Source organism: Melozone crissalis, unplaced genomic scaffold, assembly GCF_028551555.1.
Source record: "Melozone crissalis strain CALT ecotype California unplaced genomic scaffold, PUWL_Pcris_2 ptg000016l_1, whole genome shotgun sequence".
NCBI classification, from domain to species: Eukaryota; Metazoa; Chordata; class Aves; order Passeriformes; family Passerellidae; genus Melozone; species Melozone crissalis.
The window spans coordinates 25,154,656-25,171,652 of NW_026535794.1; the positions used below are offsets into that span (position 1 = coordinate 25,154,656).

Below are 16,997 nucleotides of genomic sequence, written 5' to 3' on the forward strand. Positions count from 1 at the left end.
TCCCATCCTTTTTGGGAGTGCCCAGTCTTTCTTACTAATTTTTTCCTTTAGCAAAAACCTTAAAATTGAAACAGTCCTTCAGTGTGGCAGTGGCAAGCTGTTGTTTACATTCTACTAATCAGTGAAGTTATGGACATTTCTTGGTTGGTTGCAGGTTTTGTTCGAGTAATAGTTTGACCTCTGGTTGCCTTTTCATTTTTTTCTTCTTATTTGTTAGCAGTCAAAAACATGAGAGCAATATTATTTTCCAAGCATATGTGCAATTATGTATGATACTGAACAACATGAATCTAATTTGTACCATATATACTGTCACATGCATGTTTTTATTCTTATCCCAGGTAAAACATTGAATTCAATCTTGCAGCCATGAATGAATGCAAAACAAATTTATGAAAATAATTACTTCAATTTTTTTTTTGTGTGGTGGAGAACAGTTTTTTTTAAAGAATGAGCAGTCATTCATCACAAAAAACGAAAAAGAAATCATTCACTTCCCCCAAATTCAGCAATTTTACTAAGCCTGCCAGCTGTTTTCAAGATACTGAAAAGATACTCAGCTGTGTGCATATACTTCCAGTGCTTGGGAATTTAACCTCATTGATCAATACATTTGAGTGACTGAAGGAAAGACTGTTGGTGGACACCATAGTGGGGAATAGCAAGCATAACCTTCATCTATGCCAGTATTATGAGCAGCAGGGAACTGTGAGCTTGAGGGATAATTTTTGTTTTGTTCTTCACGACATAACTATTGTAGATATAACTCTATTTATCTGTTGTACAGACTTGGTTAAAAGATTTATTTTTAATGTTTGAAATAATGCACTTGTTTACTATTACTGTATGTGGGATAAATATATTTTCTTTTCAGGTTATGTAAAAATATGAAGTAATTTAAACATTAAATAAAAGTGCTGTGGATGCTTATTTTTGTAATGGGGCCAGCATCATTTAAGTAACAACTCTATTGCTTGTCTCTAGCTGTGCTGCAGTTCACTGTATCAAACTAAGGCAGATGCAGTGCAGGAATTGCTCTGCACTAAATGGCCCTGTCCCTGCTCTGATGAAATTCCAGCTCCAGCAGCCAAAGCCAGCCTGGAGCTCAGGGGCTCTGAGCAGAACTCCACACTGGAGGCATCAGATACTTTTCCCTGCCAGGAACTCTGCAGCAGAGCTCTGCAGGAAAGCAGAGGAACTGACTCGGCTTCTCTTTGGTCTGGCAACATCAAGAAAGCAAGCCCAGCCTGAAGACTTGCTTGAGTTATGGAATTTAGATTCTACCTGAGCTACTTAAATCCCACCCCCAGTAGAAGGGGTTCCTTAAGCAAAGGAAGTACTGATCTCTAATCTTGTGACTGATGACAAGACACAGGGAGATGGCCTGAAGTTGTGTCAGGAGGTTTAGGCTGGATATCAGAAACGGTTCTTGACCCAGAGGTGGCTGAGCCAGGGAAGCAGTCACAGCACCAAAGCTGCCAGAGTCCAAGAGGTGTTTGGACAATGCTCTCGGGTACTTGGTGTGACCCCTGGGGATGGTCCTGGGCAGGGCTGGGAGCTGGACTCAGTGATTTTGATGAGTCCCTTTCCCAACTCAGCATATTCTGTGATTCTGTTCTCGAAAGCTCCTGATTTTATCATCGGGGAGATACACAGTTCATGTCCACTTTAGATATTAAGTGTGGCAAATCCTCTCCCTCCTGTCCAGTTAGGATATCTGTTTAGGCATTGTCCCCAGGTCTCAGACCTGACCATGCAGTATTGTGGCTGGAATATTAAAAGCTGGAACAATGTTGTTCAGGCACTCTTTTGTAAAATAATCAGGCATCAACTTCACTACTTTGTGTTTTCCACTTTATTAGATCATACATTTCATGTATGTACAAAGAGATGTGGAGGGCTTTCTGTTTAATTTGGCTGCAACTTAATACAACATCCATTCATATTGCCATCATATAATGTTAAAAGAGGCTGTGAATTTACTGTCTAAATTATTACTAATTCTTTAGCCATTAAGTGTCTTTAACCAGCTTTATAAATCTATGTTTCATAGCAATTTTAATAATTAAAAATAAATAATTTGTTATTAAACTTACCTCAGATAAATGAAGATTTCGATCATAAAATAGTTCAGGTATTCTCAATACCCAAGTGACCTACACCATTAGATTCTTTCCAAAATAGGTGGAGCCTGCACTGCTACAAACGAATTCTTTATGCACATGTGTAACAATTTATTTCCTTAAATATATTGACACTGTTACATTAATACAAATAAGGTGGGAGCAGCTCAGCTGGTAGATCCATTGATTGTCATGTCATCCTGGAGTTATCAGAAATTACTATAATCCACACCCAGAATTATTTACAAACTTTAATCTTACATTGCATTAAAAATCATTATTTAAAATCCATTCCATTCATTTTGGTTTCAAAACACTGACAGCTGATACATCTGAAAATAGTAGTATAAAGTAACAGAAGCCAAATGCTGATTGTACTTGAATTTTTTTTACAGCTTGGGTAAGAGATGAAAATGTTTAATTTACTATAAACCTCAGTGTGCAGTTTTGTGATTTGCTTTTCATTGATAACCATCCAAGCTGCTGGAAAGAAGGGGAAGTGTCTCTGAGGAGGCTGATTTACTGGTGAAGTCTCTTTCCTGGTATCTTTTGGATGAGGTAGGAAGGCATGATGGATGCCACTCGAAAAGTGAGTAGGAATGGCTCTTTATTCCACCTGCTTCAGGAACTGCCTTTAATTTCTCAGCTTGAATGCCTGTGGCTTGAGCTACCTCTCCTGGTCTAACAGCCACCAGCAGGATTTGCTGCCACGTGCTGTGGGCTGTGCTGAGCGTGCAGAACAGCTCTGTAAACTGATACTGAAGGTCTGACAACATACAAGTAGGTACCACGTACTGAGCACTGCTTATCTGCTTTGCTGCCACAGTGATCATAGGTGGTGCTCAAAATTAGTCTAAAAAGCAGCTCAGGATTTGTTCTATCTGCTGAAATCCTGCATTCAGGTCCGAGCCCACAAACACATCATTGATGCTTAAAAATTAATGTAAATCAAGGTTCTGTGTTTTGACAGAACTGGATCATAACTGTAAAAAGAGAAAAATAAAAGACAAACCAAAATCCACAAAACCAAGAGCAACTACTTTGGTCTTTTTACAAAATGACCTCACTGCAGAGATTCCTTTTATCCTCAGTCTTAAATTCCAAAATTACTCAAATTTCTCTTAGCAGAGACTTCAGGAACCTCAGCTAAGGAAATGTAGCCAGCACTTGGCCATTTTAAAGCAGACGCAGTTTTCTGCTTACAATGCAATGTCCTGATGAGCATACAGCTTCTGAAAGAGAAAATATTACAGAAAAAAGACAAAGCATAAGTGTCAGCTTAAAACAATGCCATGCTTTGAGGTAAAACCCCAAAAACTCTTGGTGTCAGCTGTTACAGCTGCAGACTCTGAAGTCCTGCATGATGTCCTTAAATTGAAGATTTTAAGAAGCATCAGAAATTCATTTAAAAGCTGGTGAAAAGTGTCAGTAGATGAATTATAGTTGTCTATTGAAAAACATGGAAACCCCAGTTCAAATCCTTTTAGCAAAGTCCATATATATAAAGCTTCAGCTGCATGGACAAATGCCTCTCAAAGAAACCACCTCCCAGCAAAGTATGCCTTTAATCAAGTCCTTTTTAGGATGTGAAAATGTTAGCCCTGGTTTACTGGATAAGTAATTCTCCCACAACAGTTTGTGCTCCAAAAAAAAAAAAAAATGTGGAGGCTATAGAAAATGAACAGCACTGGGACTCTTTATTGTGAATAACACAAAAAATTTAAAGAGTGTTTTTAAAGAGTTAGTCCAGGTTTACTGTACGAAATTAAACCCTTGCTATTTGCAGACATTAATTTTTGCCTTCAATAGCTTGTAACAGTTTCTTCTAACATAACCAGGTGAATGAATGGACAGATTTTAAATGCTTTATTGCTTACAAGTTTTGAAATAGCATAAATATCTGTTAAAAGAAGAGAAACCCAATTTTTATCATTAAAAGGTTTAGTTATTTTCTCTGGGGGGCTATTTCTTTATTTACTTTCAAAAAATAACTTTGCTCATTATATTTGGTAATCTCTAAAAAATTAATACCTAATATACGTGCAATACTATTTTGGAGCCTTATCATGTTGCACAAGTTTTCATGCTTGTACACTACTTCTTTTTCTGTGCAAATGTTAGGCAACTATATCATCCCATTAACAGTCTGAAATCCTTTGAAGGTTTGATTTCCCTGTTAAAACTTTCAGGAGAGATCACAAGACAGAATAAAGCTTGATATTTATTAATACATATATTTATATATATATATATATATACACATACATATATATATAAAAATATATGTATGTATGTATATATATATATACATTAAAGATTACTTCCTGAATGTAACAAATATAAAAAGTTATCACTGTTTACAAATTGTCAAAAATGTCCAAAGTACAAAAGGATACAGTACATCAGTTATATGGAAGTGATTGTACTCCTGGCACTGAAAGCATCATAATAGTGTGGGCATGCACAATATACACCAGAAAAACTCATGCATCAATCAGAACAAATAAGGAAGTGAGACAATTTGCTGCCTTCTTTGATTACAAATTCATTGCTTCTGTTAGTTTTCTTTCCTCAGGAATACCATTTACCTGCAAAGAGATGAGAATTTATATAATCCATCAGTGGCACATGATGCTTCAACAGTACTGAACTGCCAACTATGAGGACAGCAGATAAATAGCATTTATCATTCCTTTATCAACAACCACGTTGGAGAAACACTGCAAGTACAACCTGGATCAAAAGACAACATATACATGACAAAGAATTCTTCTGGGAAGGGAGAGGGCTGGGAAAAGATTGTTAAACTAAAATTTATCTTTCTAGTTGGAGTCTAACAGGCTTCATAGGGAAGCTGAGGCACAAAACAGAAAAGTACACATGCAGAAAGGTACATGATGTACACGCCATACTTAGTCTTTTATACTATAGGAACACCCTATAAGCTTTTTCATCCAAGCACCTTAAACAGTCCTTGTGGATTCTGCCTATTGACAGAGAGACAATTATAAAACCTAATGTATCTGTTCATCCTGGAGACCAGTAGCAATTTTCATCACTGTAATAAACATTAGATGTGAGTGGTCACATCTCACACAATTCTTTCCCAATTAATGTTTAACTTTGTGAAATAGTCAAGTATTGTGTCAGCTATTAAATCTGCCTTTTTATATAAGGTTAAATTAAAACTATTCCTGACTGGCGATTCAGATAGTTCCTGAAGTGGACAACAGTTACTATCCATGGTCTGCTCTTTACTAAATATGGTCTACTGAAGATTTAAAATAGAAATTTCTTATTCACAACTGTGACTGACAGCATGTTAAATTCCCCGAGTATATTACTGTGAGTTTTCTATAGGAAAAGAACAAAATTTAACTATTAATGTCTCATTCTACAGGTTTTTTGGTCTTAGGTGTTCTATTTCTCTACATTTCTTACTTGAGCAGATCAATAAAATCAATTGCTAAGTTTGTACTCATGCCACTAAAAAACTCTTAGTAGTGGCTGAATTTTGTTTTAAATCATAACTTTCTGAAATTCTAACATTCTGGCAACAGGAGTTATGGACATCCTTTCAGAAAAGCTGCAAAAGGCACATGCCATCATGTAATGGAAGTGCTTGCAGGGTCACCTGCACACCTGAGCTACAAAGCAAGGTGTGATTATAAACCAAGGGAAGAGGAGGAAACGCCCTCTGTCCCAAATCCATTCCACCATCCGCCCCCCCTGGATTTCTGAGAGCTTGTCACAGGCAGCATCTGTGATGAATATGAAAGAACAGTTGTATTCTACAGAAATAATGTACTGCAGAAAATACAGACACAGGAGAACTTCTAAGATCTAATTTTAGGGCAGTTTTTCAGTGCTACTCAAAAGTGACAGACCTAGCTAGCTTGTATTTCATACCTTTGCAAAAATGCCTCACTGCTGGCACTGTACAATATTACCAGGTGATTTTGCATCTTATTTGCTGCAAGACAGACTGGAATTCTTGAAATGAAAGAGTCCTAGCAGAAGAGCAGCACTTGTGTAACACTTTGATTCTGCCTTCTAAACAGTGTGAGTGAGAAGAGCTGTACTAAATGTCACCCCAACCAGTGCTGGAGGCTCTGGATCAAAGGTTTGACTGCCAGAGTCATCCACCATTTCCAGCATATGTACAATGAAGAACACAAATGGCAAAGCTACCAGAACTGCTATCAGACTTTTTATACCTGTGTTTTTAATTTCCACATAACAAAAGCCACATGGAGAGAAACATCCATTATATACTTGCCTCAAATCTTTGAAATGTTGTCATACGAAATTCTCCTTTAATCCCCGAAAGCAGTAATGAAGAAGAAGGATTTTCAATGAAAAGAAAGAGCTGCTTATGTAACTTCTAAGTTAAAACAAATCTGCTCAGAGCTATAGTTCCCATATTATGTACAAAACATATGAATCTCTCTAGAGTTTTGATTTTGCTATCTCTTTGAATATTTAAAAATTCCACTTGGCCTCTACTTTCTCCCTGTGTGGTCTTTACTCCCTCTCCCATGGCTATGGCTGTAGGTTTTTATCAAACCTGAGATGCTAAGTAGAGAGGACAGTCAGCCTCAGTCTGATGGGTCATTCCTGACCTCAGTCAGTACACCAGCATTTGTGGGAATGATACAAAAGTGATGACTACAACACAGGAAACCTGAAGCATGGATGTGCCTCACCACAGACTCCCCAGTATCAACACTTTGTCTAGTAACTGCAGAAAAGAGCTCCTTCTTCACAGCTTAACTAATATTGGTGGGAATTAGAAAATTACATTTACCATCAAGTGTCGAAATCTGAACCATGTAACTGCATTTGGGAATCTGGCTGTAGCTTCATGTAACAGAAAATTATTTATATGAGGTTTCTAAGTTAGCTGAACCAAATTTCAGCTTCTCATGCAAAATCCCAACATAGCATTTCTTCCTTGTTTAATCAATTCCATTCACTGATGTATCAAAAAAATACTAGAATGACAATTCTGTACTACTTTACTCTATTTGAAAATTATTTCCACTGTCCACAGACTGTATACATTTTGACTAGTGTTTTCTCCACACTGGTCACTTAATAATTACAGTATTTTCTGAGTACTGACCTGCACTCTGCTGCTGTGGAATCTGAGTCTGATGTGGCAGGTTCCTATAAAAAACCATTTAATATCTTTAATGCTTCCATACAAAGTCTGAAGTGTATTATGATGAACACTCAGTATTTACACTTCTTTTTTTTTTTTTTTTTGCTTATGAAGCAATAATCTATTTTCACTATGCAAATACAGATGTCCAAAGGTTAGCCACGACCATGAAATAAAGACAATCAGTGCTAAAGTAGTTCTTATTATTTCACTTGTCAGCCATGTTCAAAGGCTCAGACTTGGTGAACTGCCAGAGGCAACAAGAGTCACCATGGGTTTCTGAAGTTCAGCAAAGTTTGGTTTCTGTAAGTGAATATTCCATATGCCATGGATACAGCAAAGGTGACAGCATTTGCAACACAGTTATTGGCTGTGGAATGAATGGTCAGCCACCTCTACGTGTCAGACCAGTTCACTTATCAAGGCAAAGCTGCATTTCTGTGCCCTGCTTAAGTGTCTATTTTAACAGCTATCAGATAGAGGTGTTTTTACAGAAAGGAATTAGGGGGTACAATCTAGGTGAAGCAGATAAATACCCTATGTACAACTCAAGAAAGCTTTTGGTACAGGATTTGGCACCCTAGTTACAAAAACTGCCATTCTGAATAGAGAAGGAGCTGTAAAAGATGGGGCAGAGCACTTTGCAGCACTTGTACAAGGAATAATTTATACAGCTGTCCTTTCTCGAGAATTTAGCTTCTGCGGCAGGGAGAAGAAAACACTCCTGCAGCATGGATCTACATTGTGAAGGGGATTTAGGACAAGCATGTGTAAATTAGGGCTGAGTTAGAGCAGGCACAGGACCAGTGCCACTGGGGCCGTGCAGGCCTGCCAGCAGAGGAGGCACCAGCTGGAGCTGGTGTTACAGCACAGCACTGGAAAATGCCAGCCACTCCTGACCACTGCCTCAGATCTGCTCAGTACCTCCACCCAACCTTTCCAGAAATGCCTCTTTGCTACAGCTCTGGAGTTATCTGATTTAGAACATGTGCAAGCATTGGTCTGCCTCACTAGTTTCACTAAGTTACTGATAAATGAACTCTAAGGAACAGGAATTAATTATTTTTCTGGTTTCTGTCGTGGAAAGTGAGTGACAACAATGGAAACAGGAGAGAGCTAGGAGCATTTTTCTTGGCAAGCCTGAATTATCTGAGTAATGGAGTATGTTCTTCTGTTCAATGTCAATGTTTCAAACACAAACCATGCGTGACAGGTACATGACTAACCACTTACAAAATCTGGATTTTCTGGTATAAAATTACCACAGATTTGGTGGTTACTTTTACACCAGAACCCTGAAGGGTGTCTAAAATAGAACAGTTTTAATTTAATCCTCTGTCAAAAGTAGTTTTTCTCCAAAAACTTTCTCCAAAAAAGGCAGAAATCTATCTGTTCCATGCCAAGCCTCTTGCAATCCTGCAGCCTCTTGCCAGCCATTTAATCTTATAACAGAAGGCCTTTCTTCCTGCTGGAAATGCAAACATCAGAGCAATCTTGAACTGGAGAGTCATTACTGAATCCTCCCACAAAGAACACATTTCGGAGCACAAGCACAGGGACCTGCAGTGAGGTCCTGCAGGGCATTAAGAGCCAGAGCTGAGTGTGCACACTTACTGCTGTGTCTGCATCAGGGGCATGCTGGTGTTGTCGTAGGTGTCGCTGTGCAGGGGCGGGACGATCTCGCCGGTCACCGGGTGGAACACGGGCAGCGTGGACAGCGGCCACGCGATCTCCCTGTTCTTGGACATGTCCCGGAGCTCTTTGGTGGATTTCTGAATAGCACTGTGGTGCACCAGCTGGATGCTGTGTCACAAGGAAATAAAATAGTGAATACATACTTTAAGTGCTTTATCAAAACAGAGAGAAGTTTGCAATTATTATTATTATTAAAGTACAAGGACTTTGATGCATGCTACAGACTACAGTGCAACAATTACACCCTTCACATAGTTAAATTAATAAATATTTATTTAATTTTTAAGGCAGTAATTATTCCATTAGATTTTTCTGTCTGAATAGATATTTTTCATGGGATTCAAGACTGCAGTTTGTGGCTGATGTTCCATTTATTTGCTGCAATTTGGTTTCATTTTAATTTCGGTTAACTCCTGATTCCTGTGGTAGATTCATAAAAGCTTGTAAATTAATTTTAAAACACTCCATATTATACGCACTGGAAACCTTCCAGGCTATTTCTTCTTCTGCTCACTGCCTTTAAGAGACAGGCTGGGAAGCCCAATAACCAGGAGTATTAATTGCATATTAACATATTTATTCTAACAGCACTATTTTATTTTGGATTACAGTCTTTAATTTCAAACCCTTTTTATTGTGGTCTTCTATCCTTGCCAAGACTGATTTAAAAGCAGCTTTCACATTTATGAATTAAACCATGAATTAGAGAGAATGAGAGAAGATTATGACACATATGTATGAAGCATGGCAAGCTACTGAGAATGAAAATTAAATGGTAAAAGAAAAATAACAGGAAAGAAGACACTTACTCTGGTGTTTGCATGTTTCTCTTTTCCCTAAAAACAAAACAAAATTTATGAATTAAATAATAGCATTGATAGTTGGAACATTAATCTATCTGATGATGAAAACAGTACATGATGTAGAAATGCTGACAAGGTTATTGCTAAACGCAACTTGGCAGCATTTGCAACGGGGTTTATGATGAGGCCTTGATGGACGCACGTAGAGAGATGTGACAGTGGTGACAGACACACAGACACACACACAGGGAAATGAAAAATGCAGGTTAAAGAACAAGCTTCTGGCTAAAAGAAATTCTGTGACAAAATGAAGTTGTAGTTTGTGTAAGAAATGGCAGAAATCACGTTACTTGCTGCTTTCCTTTTATGTTTTTCTTTGATAATATGTCTAAATTCAGTTAATCCCCTTAACCAGGTTTATATTATGAATGTTAGCATTTTAGAAATTACTTAATATTCTCCTGAACCAATGATCCTTTATTACTATTTTATTTGCTGGAGACATTTTGGAGAGCTGTGCACTTGTGGAGATTTTGAGGAGTTTTGTGCATATGTTGAGTATTTTAACCCTTTCTAGAACAACTGAAGGCCCTACATCCACTTGCTTGGAAATCAGTGCATGTGCTCAAGTGTCAAATAGGTCAGTATTACAAGCAGATACCTTTGGGCCTGTATTAAATGTTTATAATGAACTGAATGGAGATATTCTAACAAATAACCTTCTATGCATTATAATCTTAGAAAAATCAAGTTACTTATTAGCAGGTTCAAGTACTCACACTCCTTCCCGTCGGCAGCACATGATGTAGGCAAGTATTAGAAACAGCACCAGTGCTATTGCCGAGGGCACTGCCAGGGTAATTAGGAAATCCGAGTAATAGTCTCTGCTTTTCAGTGTATCAGAAGGTGGCTTGTATTCTCCACCATCAGGTAATATTCCCTCTCCACGAACCACTTCCTGAAAGGTGGAAACTTGCTTTGTATTGTCAACCTACCCAGGAAAAAAAAAAACCAAGAAAAAAATACTATTAAATAACACAGCACCATAATGTAAAAACAGGCAGGTATTTAACTAACCATAATCTAAAAAGATCCATATTACTCATTTTACAAATTCTAGACAATTTAATCCAACCACTTTTTTTTAAATAATAGAAGCCTACATTTTATGAAGCTTCTGATCAGTTCGATATGTAATGTTACAATATTACTACTCTCTTTTGTGCCTAGCAGAGATACCATGTCTTTTACAGATTAATTTTAGGCATATCTCACACAAACAGTATTTGAGTGCAGATTTGGCAAACCTCTTTAGTGCAAACTAATTAACTGATTCTGATTTCTTTTTGATTAATTAATCCATTTCTTACTAGTCTTCCTAAATTACAATACTGTCCTCTCTTGTATAATGGTGGCAAAAATTAAGAGTCACATAGCTACAGTGTTCTTTCTCCTCCTTCTCCTTCATATCACACTTTACATCAAGTGCTCAAAAATCAACAGCCATCAACTGAGCTGTTTCAAGGACAGCTCATTGTCTCCCTCACACAAATTCAATTAGCCTCCAAAAGCTGCATTCCTGGTCACAATTTGTGTGTGTGTCTGTACCCAATGATCCCAGAAATACAAACCTGTTTTGCTGCTAAATTTCCTATTGCTTTTGACTGCCACTCCCAGATGACTTAATTTTCTGCATCCATTTCTTTTGTTATCTTCAGTTACATGTTACGGTCAAATTTTATCAGTGCTAGCTTTAAGATCATTAATCTCCAGATCATTAATACAAATAAAATATATTTGCTTACATGCTTGACCTTTTGCCTGACTATTCATTGAGAGATCTTGAAAATGATGGTAACTTCTTTATCATTTACACTTCAAGTCATAAAATGCTGTATTACAGCTTAGGCAATGGATGAAGAGATTTTTATGAAATTCCAGAAATCCTGCTGAGCCTCAAATGTGTGCATACACACACACACACATAAATGTAAGTGCTTGTTTAACAAAAACTGATGTATTCTCTGCTCATTAATTCCAGAGTATCTTCTGTGTTAGGTACACTGAGTTCCACCTGGCTGCTTAGCTGAATCTCAAACCCTAACAATGCACTAAAAATATGTATTTATTGATGTGACTGACAGGAGTCCATACAGTGTGAGAACAAGCTGTCAGAGAGCAGCTTCAAGTGGAGCATTACATTGCCCATCCTTGCAGAATGTGGGACCCCCAAACTTACATCCACTCTTTGACTGGGGGCTGACTGCCAACACCACCTCATCAACAGTGGGAGGGTGATGTTATGATGGCTCTATTTTCTATCACTCCTTTAAACTGTGGATATGGGAAACAGAGCTCAACTCCCTCCCAGCCCATAGATCTGGGGAGAATTCCGGTCTCTCAGCTTGCCTTGTGAAAAGCAGACTGGGATTAGATACAGGGAAGCTTGGCTCCCTTTTCCCTCTGATGCAGCAGGTTCCAGCAGAAATGCTGCTGGCAACAGTAAACACCCCTAAGACAGTTTAAATTCAGTTACTGTGGCACACATCCAGAACAAGTGCTGAATTCCAGAAGGTTGTGTTATAGCTGCTGCAGAAAATAACACTTCTCTGAAAGCCTGTTCCTGTTACACATCCCAGGCTGATCTCTGCTTCTCTCAAACCAGCGTGACAATGCTGCTTCATGATTAGTTTATGAGCCACTGCCACTATCAGGCATTTTTTTCTGAAGAAGTACTCCTAACCAGCTTCTTTTTCTTCTCCATGGGCACAGCTGACTGTTCTTGCATTAGTGCACAATCCCTCTGCTGCTTATTTAAAAATTCATCCTTTTTTCCAAGACTATTTCTCCAATTTCTCAAGACCCTTCTGTCCTTCAATGCACCTGCAGACCCTTTCACTTTCATGGGGAACTACAAATTTAATTAAATGAGCACATTCCATCATCTAGCTATTAATGAGGAATAGGCCAGGAATTACTATTAATTCTGCTATGATTATGGCTACCAACCAGCTCTTCCTAGCTTCACCCAGGCCATGTTCCTGAGCTTGCTTGTGAGACAGTATCAAAAAACCTTACCAAGAAGGAATGACATTTGCTGCTCTGCCTTGGTTCTACTTCTTCCTTGTAGAAGGAAATTGAAGACTGGACATAGTTTGTTCTTGCCAAAGATCAGCTGCCTTCTGCTATTTTTCAGGTGCTGGTAGGTATTACTGTATACACATGGGCCTTTTACATTTTCTCAACAGAAAACCAATAAAAAGCAAATAATCTGGGTATTCTTTTGAAACAGGTATTTGCCAACCTTCTAGAACCTTTCCTAATTTATAGTGTATAAGTAGAAAAGACTGGAAGTTATCCAATCAGTTTTGTGTATGAATACCTTTCATTATACTCAGTAAGTTTTTTTCCATCCAGTGTTTAATATCTCCCTTTCAGTTTCCTCCTGGGTAATGCCTGAAGCAGCTCAGCAACCATCTAAGTTTATTTTATATACATTCACCATCATTGTTCAGATTTACCTGCAACATTATCTTCCAATACTGTATTATTTCTTGATTTTCCTTACAGGAACTAAAAAAAAAACAACCTTAAAAAGCCTCTCTGGGAATTATTCTCCTTTCATGGCAAATAGTCTAGTGTTTGGTTATCTTTTTTCTTGCATTTCACTGAGAAGAATGTTCCTATTTATTGTTTAAGTAGTCAGCATTACTTTTATTCCTTTTTCTATTTAATTTTTAACATAAAATATGTTTTAGACATTTTTTAGGAACAGTTTTTTAACAGAATAGTATTAATTGGTCAGTGTAGAATCAGAATCTGAGAAAACATGTATGTATGCACACACTTTTTAGAGAAGTGCAAGTAGCAGCATTCTGAATTAATGAACTACACCTCTCATTACTTTTACTTTTCTAAGTCCTGGAGTTCTCTGGCCATTTATAGAATTCACTGCTAGTGAAAACAAATACAGTGGTTTCACTGGGGCTCAACTCCAACAGAGTTTAGCCTGCATATCAAAATCCTTCCACAATCTTAAGAGTGTCTGCTAGGTGGAAAAAATATCAGTCACAATGAAGTGGAATTGACAACGTTGTCTGACCAGATTGGCAAAACTCTTACCTGTACTTCTACAAACATCACTGTTATGCAATAATAAAATAACTCACCAGAGAGATTTTACACCAGTCAATATGGAATTGAGTACGAAATTTTTTATCACAGGTTATTACAGGCTCCATTTCTTGACTGCACCTCAGCTGATTCTGTGGATTTTCCACTTCTCGTAAACACGAAGAGAAAGGAACATCTGCCCCAACCATCACATACACACTGCAGAGAGAGATGAGTGACAGACCAGCAGGATGTCTCACACATCCCCAAGTGACAATGATGTACTCTTCCAAATATTATTGCTGTACATAGTACCATTCAGCTGTTACTTAAAGATTGAAACTACTTTCTAAAATAATTTTCCTTCGCTGTATACTTTTATCTCTTTAAGTATACAAGTAACAGACTGAAATCAAAACAACTTTCCCAGCTGCTTATTACAACATATTCTGGTTTGCTTGTTAATGTAAATGTTTCAATACCATCAGCTGTGCCAATTTCTATGAAGTCAAAGAGCTCCAAGTGTGGCTTCCTCATGTAAGTAAATCAGCACTATTTTTGAAAATTGTATTAAAATACATCATTTTGTTTTAAGGAAATCTTTAATCTTACTCATCATAGACTTTTTAGAGAGTTTCTTCCCATACTTTCAAAAGAAACTCACAATGACTAGTTACTGCTAAACCTAATATAGATCTGAACATGCTAACCCCCAGCTGCTTCTGAAACATTCCATACTGTAGGTATGCATGGCCAAGAAAATTTGCTTCAGAACACTGAAAGCTGAGTAAACCTAATACTTAATTTAGCATTACCATACATAAAATAAGAGCTACTGCACTGATTGTATTTTTCATTGTCATATTTAGGTATATGGAACACTGCTGTAAAACACAGTCTGCTGCACCAGGTTATAACATACCAATGGATTCTGAAACAGAAACTAGGTCCCAGTTGCCACTTCTTACAGCAGGCATTATCTAACTAAATATTTGAAGTGTAGCCATTTGTATTAAGTGACTCTGCTATTACTGTGGCTAGTACAGAAGTCACTTTACTTCTTTCAATATGCTCAAAAAATTCAGAAATACAAAGGGCTCTGAAAAAGCCAGTATTTTTCTGCACACATCTTGTATTTTGAACCTTCATCCCCTTCTTAGATACTATTTAACTCCAAAATATCTAAAATTATCTAAAAATAACCAGCATCTTCATTTTCATCAGGGAAAAGCACCTTCAGAACCATATTTGAAAAAACTGAATCCTTACTGTTCAGAACAGTATTTATGGCTACAAATCACAGCTGGAACCAGTCCATTCCAGCAGTTTGCACTCAGTAACCTGAGCTCCCCAGACACATTATGACTTTCAGAAGAAAGTCAACAGCGCTCTTGAATCACTACACATTAAATCACTAACTCACTTAGTGAGAACAGCTAAAAATTACACTGTTACATGCAAACTGCTCTCAGAAATTGAAGTGTCTCTGCTCTATCATAACTTGCTTCAAAATTTTGAGTTTAGTGAATTGGGAAAGGTTAAAAGCTTGAAAAGCATGCCAAGTGACTGCTCAGAAGTAAAACTGGGATTACAAAAAAAACCATATTTACTACCAACTCATTTATAATTAACGGAATTTATTAGTATTCCTTGGATTATAACATCCATATATAGGAACTGTGCCCTGTCATAGTGGTATCTAACACAATAAATTCCTAACTGGGGCTCAGAACATGAGTAAACTTTTCATATCTAATTCTAAAACGTAAAACAGCAGTTGAAAAGTATCTAGGAAACTTGAAAAAATATTGGGCTTCTGAGTAACAAAAGAAAAAAAAGTGAAGCAAAAACATCATACTGACATATGCTTACCCCTCCTTCATGTCATTAATGGGAAGTGGAACTCTCCCTCCCCTGTCAAGGGCTGAAGTAATGTTTATGGCATTCAAGCGTTCTGGCTGCCACACATTTTTCACTGCTCCAAGGAAGTCCCCCAGAACTTCACTTGCCAGCATTTCTTCTACATTCATGTTCCTTATGAAGAATTCCGCTTGATACGGTAAAGGAAAATCTACCCGTGATGAAAAAGAGTGTTGCATTAAACAAAGGCTCCATAAATCCAAAATAAATCTTCAAAATATCTGGAGAAATGATTAATGTAATACTACTTAAGATTGATTCACCTTTCCAAAAATCTTGTGTTTGAATTAGCCAATTTTGAACCTACTGTGCTTACGTTAAATACAACAGACAGTACCATTAGCTGCTACTTGAGCTGAAAACCTTCAGTTATTTATAAAACAACAGGGAAGAAGCAGACTAGAGGAAAAGAGTCTCAGTTGCTAAAACTTCATTAAACAGATATAACTACATTCCTGCTAATTTGGGGGTCAAAACCAATCTGTAGCAACAATGGATTCCAGCTCATGACACTCCAGAATGTAAATGTGACAAAGAGAACTAATTTTACGGTCCAAATGTCCATATATGCCATAAACTGCTGTTTTCTGACTCTGCCTACATAAGTGTTCATTGCATAAGGTACACATAGAACTAAGAAAATTAAACAGAAAAAGAGTGAAATCCTTCATGTAAGGTCTCTTTGAAAAGACAAGGGAAATTGGAATCAGAACTTTAATGAAAAACAAAGATGCAAACATTTTACTGTGAGTGAAAAAACCAGTCCTGAATGACAGAAATAATCTGAATCAAAAAATCAAAATGAATTAAAGCAGGAAAAATTCTCTTACTTCTGCCCTGTGCCTCTATGTTTAGCTTGAATACCAGACAATTATTTTACAATGTTTATCTTCAAAAGCAGGAGCCCATAAGAGGGTTTTGCTGATTCAGTTAAATATACAATCAGCTGTATTCTGTACATACCTTCTGCTGACATTATATTAATGATCAAATTGTGTCTGGCTGTTTCGAAGGTACGCCTGTTATATGCAGTGATCTAGAGTGAAAAAGATTACAAAACAATGCAAAAATGAAAATCATATAAATGAAACATCAGTGAAAGTCAAATTGGTAACTTAGAAATACTTATCAGTTTTTAAGTACTTTGCCTCCTTATTTTGAAACATATGAATATTCATT

General features: G+C 37.3%; 1 protein-coding gene across 5 annotated transcripts in view; it reads right to left on the reverse strand.

Moving 5' to 3' along the window:
- Positions 1-1,840: 1,840 nt before the first annotated feature.
- SGCE (sarcoglycan epsilon) overlaps positions 1,841-16,997 on the reverse strand; it is a 32,867-nt gene continuing 17,710 nt past the window's right edge. For 2 of the 5 annotated variants that reach the window (XM_054273337.1, XM_054273341.1), the window contains 9 exons: positions 16,782-16,854; positions 15,771-15,969; positions 13,955-14,117; positions 10,565-10,776; positions 9,792-9,818; positions 8,902-9,090; positions 7,249-7,292; positions 6,403-6,437; positions 3,652-4,711 (listed from right to left, as the gene is read on the reverse strand). In XM_054273337.1, coding sequence (XP_054129312.1) covers positions 4,661-4,711; positions 6,403-6,437; positions 7,249-7,292; positions 8,902-9,090; positions 9,792-9,818; positions 10,565-10,776; positions 13,955-14,117; positions 15,771-15,969; positions 16,782-16,854 — 993 coding nt within the window. In that variant the 3' untranslated portion in view covers positions 3,652-4,660. Of the gene's footprint in view, positions 3,356-3,651; positions 4,712-6,402; positions 6,438-7,248; positions 7,293-8,901; positions 9,091-9,791; positions 9,819-10,564; positions 10,777-13,954; positions 14,118-15,770; positions 15,970-16,781; positions 16,855-16,997 lie in introns of those variants that run through there. The other 3 variants (XM_054273338.1, XM_054273339.1, XM_054273340.1) reach the window with 3 other exon arrangements.